Source organism: Grammomys surdaster, unplaced genomic scaffold, assembly GCF_004785775.1.
Source record: "Grammomys surdaster isolate TR1022 unplaced genomic scaffold, NIH_TR_1.0 62, whole genome shotgun sequence".
NCBI lineage: Eukaryota > Metazoa > Chordata > Mammalia > Rodentia > Muridae > Grammomys > Grammomys surdaster.
Window position 1 is genome coordinate 5,712,196 of NW_021604564.1, and position 14,350 is coordinate 5,726,545.

Below are 14,350 nucleotides of genomic sequence, written 5' to 3' on the forward strand. Positions count from 1 at the left end.
GAAGAAGAAGAAGAAGAAGAAGAAGAAGAAGAAGAAGAAGAAGAAGAAGAAGAAGAAGAAGAAGAAGAAGAAGAAGAAGAAGAAGAAGAAGAAGAAAGAAGAAGAAGAAAAAAAATCGGGCCTGACAAGATTTAGGAGTTGGGTAGCAACGCCACCTTGTGGTTCAGATCTGCCATTGTTCGAAGCTTTTCCCATCCTGGCATGACTGAATGACTTGCTGAGTTTACGGATAAAGTCTCTAAAGTTGCAATAAGGTCATGTGAATGGGACCCAAATCTGATAGAAGTGAGGAAATATTTTTTTTGTTGCCTATAGTATTTTGATATTTCAGCTCAATCATAATAAAATACTAGTCTCACTTTGAATGTAACTTCTGTGGGTATTTGAGAGTCTGTTCTGTGGACACGGAAGTTAAGAGCAGTGAAGATCCTATTCCTTTGCTTTGTATGATGGCAGAGACAGAAAGATTTTGTAATAAAAGCCCTGGCATGAGAGACCTATAGGCTGATGTCAAAGGACAGAACTGACAATGGCGAGTGTTTGAGGAAAAGTATAGCAGTGTTGTTTGTGAGGGAAGAGCTGTCTTTACTTAATACTTTTATTGTATGTATGTATGTATGTATGTATGTATGTATGTATGTATGTATGTGTGTGTGTTTTGCGTGTATGAACATACACTGTATCTGTGCAGTACCATAGACGCTAGAAGAGGAACTGGGGTTACAGAGAGTCATGAACTGAATGTGTGTGCTGAGACTAGAACCTGTGTCCCTCAGAGGAGCAGCCAATGTTCTTAACCATTGAGCCATCTCTTCAGCACAGAGAGAACGGTACTTAGAACTTCCCATCTTTGGTTCTCCAGGAAGCTTCTCCCAGTGGCTAATGACTAAATCATAATCCCTGAGTTTCCCACTTCTAGGACAAGACTCCATTCCCAAAACAATTATGCAATGGGTCATGGCTAGCTTTTAGATCTGACTTTCTCATGGACAATTAAAACCACGCTCCCCTAACCCTCATACTCCCACTTCAGCTATCATGTCTGGCCTATGTGATTCTTCACAGTTATATTGAAGACCAAAAGGTGAGTCAGACTTTCAGGGGGATGCTTCTCTCTAAGGCTACTTCCAGGTCCCCTTCCCTCTTTACCCCAGGAGTTTCACAGAGCTCTGACTGGTCCATAATGCGCCTATGGTACAACTCTTAGTTATATGTAATGGAATCTTCCCCACAAAGTGTAAAAGTGTGCTAACTGGTTTCCAGCTACACCATCTCAGCAGTGGAACTTGGGCGAATGATAGGAACTTGGGGTAAAAGAAATATCCACACTGATGTCTATAGTGGCTTATGAGTTTGCATTCCTGCTAGCAACCCAGGATTGCTTTTATTCCACATTCTGGCCAGCATGAGCTGTCACTTGTCTTGCTGTTATTAGCCATTCTGGCAGGTGTAAGATGTCCCATGGATATAGAAAATGTGGTTCACTTACACAATGGAATACTATTCAGCTATTAAGAATGAGGAGTTAATGAGGCAAATGGATGAAACTAGAAAATATCATCCTGAGTGAGGAAACTCAGACCCCAGAGGACATGCATGGTTTGTACTCATTCATAAGTGGGTATTAGCCCAAAAAGTACAGAATACTTAGGATACAATCCACAGAACCCAAGGTTAACAGGCTGAAGGGCCCAGGTGTGTGGATGCTTCAATCCTACTTGGGAGGGACAAGAAAGCACTCATGGGAGGCAGAGGGAGGGAGGAACCTGGGTGGGAGAGGGGAGGAGGAGGAGAAAAGAGGAATATGATTAGGTATGGGGGAGAGGATCAGAAGAAAATCCCTGGGAGCCAGCAGAATGAATGGAAATATGCAACCTGGGAGTGGAGTGGGAGGTAGGGGGACCTTCTAGAAAGTACCAGAGACCTGGGAGATGAGAGACTCTCAGAACTCAAAGGATGGGACCCTAGATGAAATGTCTAACGGTAGGAAGAGGTAACTCATGAAGTCTACTTCTAGTAAAAAGACTGGACATCAAATGGAGGGATGGGTTTGCTATTCCACAGTCAAAACTCTGATCCAGAAGTGTTCCCATCTAAAAGAACTGCAGGAACAAAAATGGAGAAGAGACTGAAGGAAAGGAGGTTCAGTGATCGGCCTAACTTGGGATCCATCTCAAGGGGAGGCTTCAAGGCCTGGACACTATTACTAATGCTATGGTGTGCTTACAGACAGAAGCCTAGAATGGCTGTCCTCCAAGAGAGGCCCAACAAGCAGCTGTAAGAGTCAGATGCAGATACTTTCACCCAACCAATGGACTGAAGTCAGGACCCCTGTGGTTGAATTATGGAAAGGCTGGAAGACGCTGAGGAGGGAGACTCCATAGGAAGATCAGCAGTTTCAACTAACCTGGACTCCTGAGATCTCTTAGACATTGAACCACCAACCTGGGAGCCAACACTAGCTGGTCCGAGGCCCCAGATACATGTACAGCAGAGGACTTCCTGGTCTGGCCTCAGTGAGAGAAGATGTGCCTAACCCAGGAGAGACTTGAGGCCCCAGGGAGTCAGGAGGCCTCATGGGAGCTGGTGGTGGAGGTATGGGGACATCTTGGAGACAGTGGAGGAGGAATGGGGTGAGGAGCTGTGGGAGGGTATCCCCCGGCCCTCACCCCATGTCCATCAGGAATGAGATGGACTTACCTACCACATTATCCTGGGCTTGCTGAATGTGATGGAGGTTTCAGAGTCTGGGAGCTATTAGTCCTCAGAAGGCCAAGGAGCTCAAAACCTAGAAGGGTCTGCAGTACCTGTGCTGGTAGGCTATTTTTCATTTAATGAGTATTGTACTAATGGAAACCGGATTGTTTGTTAAAGGTCAGAAATTCATCTCTCCACTAGTCATTTTATTTACTCAATTGCTCTTTGTTAATTTGAATATACAAAGAATGTTCATGCCTCTCAGAAAATATATGTTTGAAAGACAAATTTCATATTTGAAAATTGAGGATATTGTTTCCTGTCATCAGATTGAAGAACCATTGATATAGACTCTTAAGGCAAATTGAGAAATGCTGAGAGCATAATTTATTAAAAACAGAAGATACCATTGAAAAGCATCAGAATACAACCCACTTTTCAGTTTGTTATCATGTGGCATGAAGGAAGTCAATCAGATTATGGAAGAACAAATTTTCCATTCCCAGGCTCACTACATACCATTTCAGAGTATTCAAAATATACTTACTACCAGGCTAACTTTTTATTTACAAACAAGAAAGGTATTTAAATGGATTTACTTAAAGCTTTATTGTTGTGGGGCTGTTGGGAGTAAATAAAAACAAGAGGAAAATAATGCAGGACTTCATGAGCAAGAGAAGGATGGATCCAAGCGACGCAGAAGATTGTCTCTTGAGGAAAAGGCTCCACCCAAGGGATGATTAGCACATTTCAAACCAAGGGCAACTCATTAGAAAGTATGCTTGAGGATATACTTGGCAATAAATTTGACAGAAAGCATGGTTTCTTTACATGTTGGCTTTATCTGAGATTCTGGAAGAAGGAAACCAGATTTTCCTTTATCACGAAGCTCAAAGGCAAATGTGTGTTTGATGCCGAGGTCATAAGCCCAGTCTAAAGAAGAACCTGATGTCTTGTCTGCAAAACAGAATCAGTAAATATTTTATTAGAGGTGAGTACTGAGGCATTTTTGTTTTTCAAGACATGAGAATTTCTGGCGTAGAAGATGGGAGATGACTCAGTGCATGCAGTGCAAATATGTAGTCCTGTGCTTGGATTCTCAGCACCCACAAAAAAGCCAGACATCGTGGCTCATGCCTATAATGTCAGTGTTAAGAGGATCCCCAGGGATTGTTGGTCATCTTGTTTAGCCAACTGGTAAATTTCAAGTTTCCTAAGTAACCTTGTCTCTCTCAAAAAAAAAAAAAAAAAGGAAGGAAAAAAAGGATATAGAACAATAGTGAAAGAAGAAGTTGGCCTTTGGCTTCTCCAAACAAACACAAATGAGCACATACATACACTTAAAACTGCATGTATGAAATTAATAATAAAAGTAATTTATAGGTATAATTAATTGCAGTAATGATAAAATAGAGCAAATGGTACTGAATGCACTTGGAATTTATATTTTAAACATGTATTTTATTTAAATTTTTATTTTTTCTGTCCTTATATCTTTTTCTTATTCATCCTGTTCTATTGCCATTCACCATCCCCTTGCTCTTCTCTACAGGAACCCTTTTTCCATTCAGATTTTTTTCCTTATGTTTTCATGTCATATGAATTATGTTCTTGTGGGTCAGTACCAAGTTGAGTTTACTTTCTGGGCTCACATTACTTTAGCTAAAGGAATTTTGACGGAATGTTAACAGCTGAAGGGAATTTACTGGTCATTGAAAACTGTATCCACCAACTGCAAAATCACATTCTTTCTCATTTTCAACTTCTTGTTGTCTATGTTGTCAGAGAAAATTGTTTATAGTTATAAGGCCAAGAAAGCTAACTATTTTAAGGATGTATTTAAAACTCTTGATTCAAACTTTTTATCAATTTTTGTAAAACTTTCCTAAAGATGTTGTTATTTGGTAAAAAAAAAAAACAAAACAAATAAAGATCAGAACACATGTAAAAACCACAGGGAAGATGCACAGTATTGTTTCTCCTTTAAATTCTGGTCAAGTGGTGTACCTTCCCCATGGTATTTACATGTGCTCTTACTAAGATTTTCCACCTTAGTTTTGCCTCTACACTGCAAGATTCTGAAACCACAATTTATCTTTGAAACCTTGTCTTGCCTGTCCTCTCTGTGGACAAATTAATCTGTTGGTTTGGGGTTTATTTGGTTGGTTAGATTGTGTGATTTTGTTTTGTGTTTGGTTTTTGTTTCTTTATTTTTCTGTTTGAGACATACACTCACCATGTAGCTAATACTGGCCTCACACCTTGCCCCTGTCTAAGCTTCTGTACTATTGGAATTAGATGGGGGAAGTCAAATTCAATTATTGACAAACATTATAGGTGGAGGTGATGCTTAGGATTATTTCCTAGTTGGTGGATAGCTCCACTTGTCATTACTAATGTTTCTTTGGTTTTGCTTTGAAATTTACTTTATTTGATATTTATGATAACTTCCTCCTTCATTTTGATTAGTTTGTACCCTTTTCATTTCAACCTGCCTGTAGAGTTAGATTAGAAATGTTTCATATAGATTGTACATTGATAGATAGCAGTGCGTTATCTCAAGTCTTCATATATATTGAATGTCCTATGGGATAATAATTTTGATTCAATCATGAAGACAGGTTATTATTATGTATGAATGTATGCATATGTTTCTATTATTTACCAACATACCTATCTTCTCTCTACTCTTCACTCACTATTCTTCCTTTCTACATTTCCCAGCTCTTTTTGCTATTATTTCCTTTGTATTTGGAAAGATTCCTTTAGCAATTATTTAAAAGAAGATCTGTAGGTACAAAGTTCTCCGTTTCCTTTGTGTATTTCACCATTTGCTTACATTTACATTTTTCATCACCATTATTTCAAATAGAACATAGTCAAATAAATATTTTTGGATAAGTTACGATACAAGTTTATAGGATCAATTCCACTCTTGTTCCATCTTCTGCATTGTGGTGTTAGGGGCTCTGAGAGGCTGACTAACTTATACATATAGTAACAGAACTATAACTCTTTAATTTTTTCCTTTTATTGAAAACAGATTTTTTTCTCACATAATATATCCTGATTACATTTTCCCTTCCTTTTACTTTTTTAAGTTTCAATTCATCTCTTCTCCCACTTGGATCCACTCCCTTTCTGTCTCTCATTAGAAAAAAAAACAGGCTTCTAGGGGATAATAATAAACAAAACAAAAAGAATAAAACAAAAACTAACACATTGGAGTTGGACAAGACAAACAGGAAAAATCCCAAAAGAAGGCATAAAACTCATGTAAGCCTATAAAGACACTAAACTGGGAGCCATAGTATATACAAGAGGACTTGGTGCAAATCCATGCAAGTGCCTTAGTCTCTGTGAGTTCGTATGAGCTTTGCTTTTATTGATTGAGAGGACCTGTTACCTTGCTTCCTTGCTGTCTTCCATCTATTCTAGCTTTTACACTGGTTCTGCCTCCTCTTCTGCATGGTCACCTGAGACTTGAGGGTAGGGTTTGATGGAGACATCCTGATAACTATAACTCTTGTTATAATAAATAAATAATCTTTATTCACAGAGTCTTGTCTTTGGCAAAAGTACAATAATGTTTTTGTTATTGTCAATTTCTCAAAAATAGAAAATCTCGGATAGTCACAAAAACTCAATAAAGAAAGTAATATGCATGGCAGTGAGGACTTTGGTTTTGTTATAATGTTGACTTTGTCATTCTTTTGCCATTCTGTGGAACAGGTGTGTTGTACTTGCTCATGTTTTGGGGTGCTTTTGTGAGGAATAATTTAGATCATGAGACTCAAATGCTGAGTCCAGCTTGTGAGTCAATTGACAACTACAGGTAATGTTTACAGACTGAGACTCGACAAATTATTCCCTCCTTCTTTTGTGAATGATGGATTATATGAACATAACCATGCTTGTTTTTAACTTGTCATCTGTGGCTGCTTTTGAATTATAATGCCCCAGTTGAGTAGTCATAACAGAGGCTACTCTGGCCTTGAAGTCTAAATAAAAGCTGACCTTGTAAAAGCTTTTCTGATTCAGTGTGTAACAAATAAGAAATAAAAAGCAAATAAACATAAAGGCCTGTAAAGCACCAAAGAATTAGAAATGGTGCTGAGAATATAAACAAAAAAAGAGAACTCACATGTTAGAATCTCCTTTCCTACACTACTACACAGATTCATTTGCCTATAACAGGAAGAACAGATAAGAAAGACAAGAGAATATGAGTCCATGCCAAAAATGACTGCAATACACCACCCACACAGTGATAACACACTACCAGAATGGAAACATGGTCAAAGAAGAGAAAAATTCAACTCAAGTTGAATAGATGAAACCAGATATTACTTCTACCCTAACTAATTCTTGTTAGATCTGCTGAATATGAAACATTGATATTGGAGAACAGGAAAGTAGATGAATTAAACTATAAACTTCTATTGATTTAATAATTTGTCTTAATTTTATAGACTTATAAAAGTTAATTGTAATTTGTTTAAAAAAACAGCTCTATCTCACACATAGGCACACTCTATCTTTTTGGGTTCACATTTAATGTAGAATCCTTTGTAAAAGCTGGAGTTTAAAAACTACAAATTTGATACTTTTTGTTAGTATTCACCTAAGATTTACAGAAATAGTCGCAGTAAATGATAGAAAAAACTTACAAATTGTGGATGCTATTGGGCCGTAGATATAACGGGTTTCGTATCTAGTTGAGAGAAAATCAGTGGCAATTCTTGCAACTTTCAACTGGAAAGGAAAGTGAGAGGGGATTACAGAATGCTGTATGAGTTACAAATCAATTTTACAGGTTATTTAGTACTTGAAGATCAAACTAAGATAAATGGCTAGGCAAAAACATTGTCAAAGTGCAATTGCTCAGTTATATGGAATTATATTGTGTTTTTTCCTCTCTCTCTGCATCCTTCTATTTCAAAAAGTTTGAAATGTATTCATTTGTGTATAGGAATGTTTGAATATCTTGCCTATATGTATGCACTAGCACCATATGGGTGCCTGGTGCCCATGGTGGTCAGAAGAAGGTAACAGACTCCTTGAAACTGAAATTACAGATGGTTGTGAGACAGCATGTGAGTGCTGTGAATAAAACCTCGTTTATCTGCAAGAACAAGTGCTCTGCACAGCAAAGTCATCTTTCCAGCCTGGTGTGTCCTTTATTTTGGACTCTTCTTGGTTTCAGATATTTGATCATTTTGAAATAATTTCTCCCATCTCTTTCTCTGTAATAGGTCTTTTATTGAAGCAGAATTTTCTCTACTTGTGCTAAGAGAAGAAAAGTAGTTGATTAATTTTTGTTTTAATCTTCATTAACTCCTCTCTCTCTCTCTCTCTCTCTCTCTCTCTCTCTCTCTCTCTGTCTGTCTGTCTCTCTCTCTCTCTGTGCATGCACACATGTGTGTGCGCTACTTAGGATCGAACACAAAACACCATTTGTTAGCCATACACTTGATCACTAAACTACATGTCCAGCATGGCTTACCTATCTTTAAAATGGTGCTGTTATAGTAGGGTTTCTTTACTGGGGTGACATTTTATCATATTCAATCAATTGTGTTGTAGGAGAATAGTTGTTGGAATGAACATTAATGAATGTAGCCTCTAACATTTGTACTCCAAATGAATGTTTTTCCATTGCTATGTGTAAATGTATATAACTAAGAAATATATTTTATTTATCATATAAGTGAATTAATGTAGCTGCTGTGTAAAACCTTTTAGTTTACTCAAAATGGCTTGTTCTGTATATCTGTGTGCATTTTTATTCATACCATCCTTCCTAATAGTATGCAATTGCCTTGCTGTATCTGTATAAATTAACCGACTCATGGTTCAGATTCTTAGCTAGATTGGATCACAAGCAACAGCATGGTCACAGAATACTAGTCTATTTTCTTCATGTATATATCATAGGTGAAATTAATGGCTGCTTGAAATCGGGATGTACCTATCATTAAATGTGACTGTGACGAATACAAGTGAGTGATGTCAAGATAAATATCATGACCCGTTTTTCTTTAGGTTGGTTTTAGGAAGTATCTAAGTCACAGCATTGGCTGCATATGCCGTGTCTGTTGACTATTGTAGAATTTGGGATACCAGACCTTGTATGCTGCCTATCTTTTCTCCTATGGCAATTCACGATAGTTACTTATGTGCACAGGTCAACTATGTGTGCAGAAAGTTCTTCCTAAAGCTTACATGATCAAATCAGTTTGCATAGAAAGAAAGATGATGCTCATTGGATCATAGATTTGAAATGATACCACATTCTTACTGACAGAACACTGTGACATTCACAGTGTATTTGGTTAGTGAAAGAATTACTACTTTTAGTTTACTAATAGAGAAAAATATCATGGATCTTCTCAAATCTGATGTTTAAAGGTTAGAACTAGCTTGTCTTTGCTGTTCAATTAGGCTTTTGCCCTGCATAGTTTTAGAGTATTACCGAAAGAAAGTATTAAGGACTACCTTATGAAATTTTCTTAGAATCACATCCAAATATGTGTTTACAATGTTCCAATAAAAGAATCTAGAGATCATCATTTTAACTATAGAGTAAACTTCATTAGTTTTTTTTATAGTATTTAAAATGTGAGGCCTTGGCATGGTGGCAAGACTGTAATTCTAGGATTTGGGAAATTGAGACAGAGTGATGGTGAGTATGGGGTGAGGCTGGGTCACATTGAAGAGTTCATGGCTACCATGAACTACATAGTAAGGCCCTCTCACAAAAGAAACAAAGAAACAAACTGAAGCCAGTTCAGCATACCTCAGTGTGTGTGTGTGTGTGTGTGTGTGTGTGTGTGTGTGTATAATGGTGTCAATGTACATGCGACAGATTTTTTTTTTTTTACATACCAGGTCCTGGTGGTTGGGTGGTAGTTTGAATGTGTAGCCATAAGGAAATAATAACATCTGAGAGTAGGAATGGAAGGTGATATAAGCCTTGATTGAGTTCAGATGGCTTCGAATGAAGTTAGTGACAGCTTTTGTCTCTTTCTCAGACTCTGGTGCAGGTCCCCTGTAGACACTGTGGCATGGGTTGTTGGTGTTTGGAGAAGCTACAGAAGAAATGTGGATGGGATCAGAATGTGCGGTCTCTTAACTCCTCTGCTGCCTTTTCTGATGTAGGTTCACCTGATGCTTAAAACATCAGATATCTCCTGCTACAAAGTTACTAGAGGCTTTGCCCACATATGTGCACAGACTTTCTGAGGGAGAATTCTTAACCTAATTTGCTTTCCATTTCTAGGTCACAATCACCTCAAGGCTTAGAGCCAGACTCACATCAGTTCCCATTCATCCCCTGCCTTGACTCTTGGAAAACTTGTATTAATCACCTGTCTTGAGACTGAGTTTCTTCAGTTTCTTTCAGGATAATTCTGTTTATTAGGGTTAGTTGCTGGTATTTCAACATTCATTATGGGAGGATAGAGTTAAAAGATATAGTGGCCTTTTAAAAACCAAATTGGACAAAGAAGAAATGCACAAATAGGGGCAGAGGTGTCGTCTCCCCAGAAGTCTGTAATGTAAAGTTGTGGTTGTGTAGAAATGATAGTATCATCTGAAGTAGCAGATAGACATCATATTCGAATGCCGGAATACCGGTCATCGTATTCCTATTAAAAATTTTCACTGTCTGCTATCCCAAATGTTTCTTGGTTAAACATCTGAAGAATTACTACATATACAAGTAATTGGTTGTAACCACTGGTATTTCTCAATTTCTATCAGATTAGGAAGAGGAAGGACCAAGATCACTCCAGATTACCTGACTTTTGTACATTTGTTCTTACTGTTCTGTAAAAGTTGGCTTAATGGACACATAACATCTCCCCACTTCATCCCACGGAAACCGTCATAATCTCCCTAGGCTATTGATGATTATCTTCTGTTTAACAGATAAGGAAATCATCACTCACTCAGGAGATCTCTATTTTTACTGAAATAAGTAGGTGGTTTATTTAAACTCAAGGCCTAAATGTAAAGCCAATTTCTTGACACCAAATCTGCAACTCACAGTCCCATGAGACATCAAAGTTCCTGTTGAGGTCAGTGCCAATGCAGGTGGAATTTTGGTTCTTAGATCGGTTTTTTCTCCACATTCGATCCTGCCAGAGGGGAAAACAGAGTGAGTACACGAGGCCAGTTACACTTTCTCTTGTTACCACCTCAGATTCTCTTTGTAGCTGTCTCCAAGTTTATTTGAAATCTCTATAGTTAACTTCAGCTCCTTTATTATCAAGGAATGTTGTTTTCCTACAATTTCTAATATTTTCAGATACATAGTTTCAATATTAATGTTTTTATCATTGACGAAAAATTCCAGTAAGTTTAAAAATGGTTGATTAACAGTATTGAAGCCCCAAAGGCCAGCAGAAAGAATGGAAACAGGCAACCTACAGTAGGAGGAGGTGGGGGCCCACCAGAATGTACCAGAGACCTGGGAGGTGAGAGACTCTCAGGACTAAAAGGAGGGCCCTCAGATGAAATGCCCTATAGTAGGGAGAGGAAACTTGTAGAGCCCACCTCCAGCAGAAAGACAGGGCATCAAATGAGGGAGAGGTTTGCCATCCCACAGTGAAAACTCTGACCATAATAAATTCCTGTCTGAAAGAACTGCAGGGACAAAAATGGAGAAGAGCCTGAGGAAAAGAAGATGCAGTACAGGCCCAAAGTGGGATGCAGCTCAAGGGGAGGCCTCAAGGCCTGACACTATTAATGAGGCTATGGAATGCTCACAAAATGGGACCTATCATGACTGCCCTCCGAAAGACCCAACAAGCAACTGAAAGAGTCAGATGCAGACATTTACACCCAACCAATGGACAGAAGCTGCTGACCCCTGTGGTTGAATTAGAGAAAGGCTGGAAGAAGCTGAGAAGTGGGTGACCCTCTAGGAGGACCAGCAGTCTCAATTAACCTGGATCCCTGAGATCTCTCAGACACTGGGACATCAACCAGACAGCATACACCAGCTGATATGAGGCCCCCAACACATATACAGCAGAGGACTGCTGGGTCTGGACTCAAGCCAGAGAAGATGCACCTAACCCTCAAGAGACTGGAGGCCCCAGGGAATGGGGAGGTTTGGTGGTGTAGGGATTAGGGGTTGGGGTTGGGGGGGACATCCTCATGGAGACAGGTGGGAGGAAGCATGGGATGTGAAATAGTCAGAGGGTAGACCGGGAGGGGGATAAAATCTGGACTGTAAAGAAAGATTAAATAAAATTAAAAAAAAGAAAGGAAATGACCATTACATGCATCAAAAGGAGCAAAAGTTCACATTACTTTCATGACACTTGTGCAACCAGAACATTACAATTGATCAATGAATGGAACGTAAGAAACATGAGCATGGTTAGCCTGAGTAACCACTCAGCCACAATGGATGTTTGCATTCGTATCTTTCCCTCAAGATTGAGGGATGTATGGGGAAAAGATATAGGGAAGATTGTGAAAAGCCAAAGGTAGTAAATAAGTTCCAGGAAATAGTGTTATTTAGACACAACAGGGCATATACATATATGAGGTCACAGTTACATGACATCATGCACTGGATCTGCAACAATTCAAGCCAGACAAAAATTTCAGTATGGGTAAGGAGGTGGGTATGAAGTCTGTGCCTAACTGAGGAGCTACTGACATTTTGTTGCTGTTGGAAGGAGAATAAGTTTTCTTTAATAGAGTGGTATGGTATATAAAGCACTCTGGGTAAGCCCCATGCTCAACAATAGTTGGCTAACACAAATTGGACTCCATCTTTTATTTTAAAGAGAGAGCAAACATGAAGTGTGTGTGTGTGGGGAATCTGGGAAGTTGGGAAAGGGGAATGCTTAAGATCAAAATATACTGTATGAAATTCTAAGAGTTTAAACAAAAAAGGTTATTTTAAAAAATTTAAAAAAATTAATAGAAAAGAACGAGCCAAGGACATGGTATTGAAGGCAAAATGCAAATGATCCTTAAATACATGGAAAGGTTCTTGGCCTTGCTGGCAAGGAGACAAATGCAAATGAAAAGACACAGTGACACAGAGTTCCAGAGTCCTCATATCAGCTCACACCCTGAGGCCTGTCCCCATGCTGCCTTGGTGTGGCTGTAAGAAACATGTGTCCTCCTGCAATGTCCTGAGAATGCAAAATGATGCTTCTTCATCACTCAGAGCCCGGCAAGAGCTCCCAAGATGCTAGACACACTATTCACCTCACCCAGCGATCCCCCTTCTGGAAATCTGTTCAATTTGCCTAGTGCTTGTATGGGTTTATTTATCGTAACCATGTCATAGAAACAGATTGGAAATGATCCAAATATTCATTGATGGGGCTATTTAAATAAATTATGATACCATGTACAATGGAGTACTACACATAAAAAATTGAAAAATAAATCTTTCTGCATTGGAAATCAAGTAGTCACCCAAATGTTAAACCTAATAAGCAATAATCAATGTGCATTAAAGCCAGTAACTAATACATTACTTAAACGCAGCAATTGTACATAGAACATACCTTTGTCCATGACCAAATGTATCCATCTACATTGAATACAGGCAGAACGTAAAAATTTATCCGGTCCAAAAGTTTGGTCATGATTTTTTTTTTTCCGTAACTCTTGGTTGCCTATAGAGGATAGGAAGATAAGTCACTATGGAGAAAGCTAGATCCTATTAACCATAGCTACCATTGTTTGAGGTGTTTCCAAGATTAAGTCATTTTAAACATTTTTTAAGGTACATAACATAAATGACTCATATAGATAAAGTCAAGTATTAAATGTAGGAACATGAACTGAAATGGACATTATTTAAAGGCTTACTGAACTATCAAGACTTAAAGCTGCCAGATGTAACTTGTTAAACTAGATCCATCGAAGAAACAGAGCCAAGTGGAAATTAATAGCACCAAGTACTTGAGGAGTTCATTCTCCCATGCACTTAAATAAATGTAAATCTAGCCTGTGAGTACAGGGATATAGGAGCATTGGAGCAGGTTCATACAGATGATTGAAGAAGAAAACCTTTAGAGTTTTGTGCATTCAACCCAAATTCTTGTGCAAACTAAACATGTTCTCTACTGCTGTGCCATAATTTCAACCAAAGGAACTCACAAGTGTTCATATGTGCAGGTATACTTATGTGCACCTGTGTGTGAAGGCCAGAGGGTGACAGACGCTTTAGGTGACTGTCTTAATTTCTCTTTATTCTCACTACCTCAGAGCTTGACAATTTGGCTAGAGTAGCTGCCCTCAGTCCCCAGGGATCCTTTATCTCTGCCCCTCCTCAGTCTCTTGCCAGTGCTAGGATTACAGGCATGTGCTCTGCCCAGAAGTTTTGCATAGATGCTGAGGGCTGAAGTTGGGTCCTAATGCTTGTGCTGATAGTATTTTACTGACTCAGCCATCTCTCTGGCCTCAGAAAATTAATAAAGGCTGCTGGCAGTGGTATAGGGCTCAGAGCAATCACAAACTTCTGGGTACAATTTTCAGCAATCATAAGATAAAATTTTAAATCTCACAAATGTAGAGATTGACCTGTCAGTTCTTCTATTTTCTGGCATAAAATTCCTCTAATTATCTGAGCTTTCTGTGGCTATCATAATTCTCAAAACCAAACCAAACCAAA

The 14,350-nt window shown here is 38.6% G+C and overlaps 1 protein-coding gene across 1 annotated transcript in view; it reads right to left on the reverse strand.

Annotated features, from left to right (window-relative positions):
- Positions 1-3,056: 3,056 nt before the first annotated feature.
- Cpa3 (carboxypeptidase A3) overlaps positions 3,057-14,350 on the reverse strand; it is a 21,397-nt gene continuing 10,103 nt past the window's right edge. The window contains exons 7-11 of the mRNA XM_028763960.1: positions 13,239-13,349; positions 10,748-10,838; positions 9,586-9,788; positions 7,368-7,452; positions 3,057-3,654 (exon numbers count right to left, since the gene is read on the reverse strand). Coding sequence (XP_028619793.1) covers positions 3,467-3,654; positions 7,368-7,452; positions 9,586-9,788; positions 10,748-10,838; positions 13,239-13,349 — 678 coding nt within the window. The 3' untranslated portion in view covers positions 3,057-3,466. The remainder of the gene's footprint in view (positions 3,655-7,367; positions 7,453-9,585; positions 9,789-10,747; positions 10,839-13,238; positions 13,350-14,350) is intronic.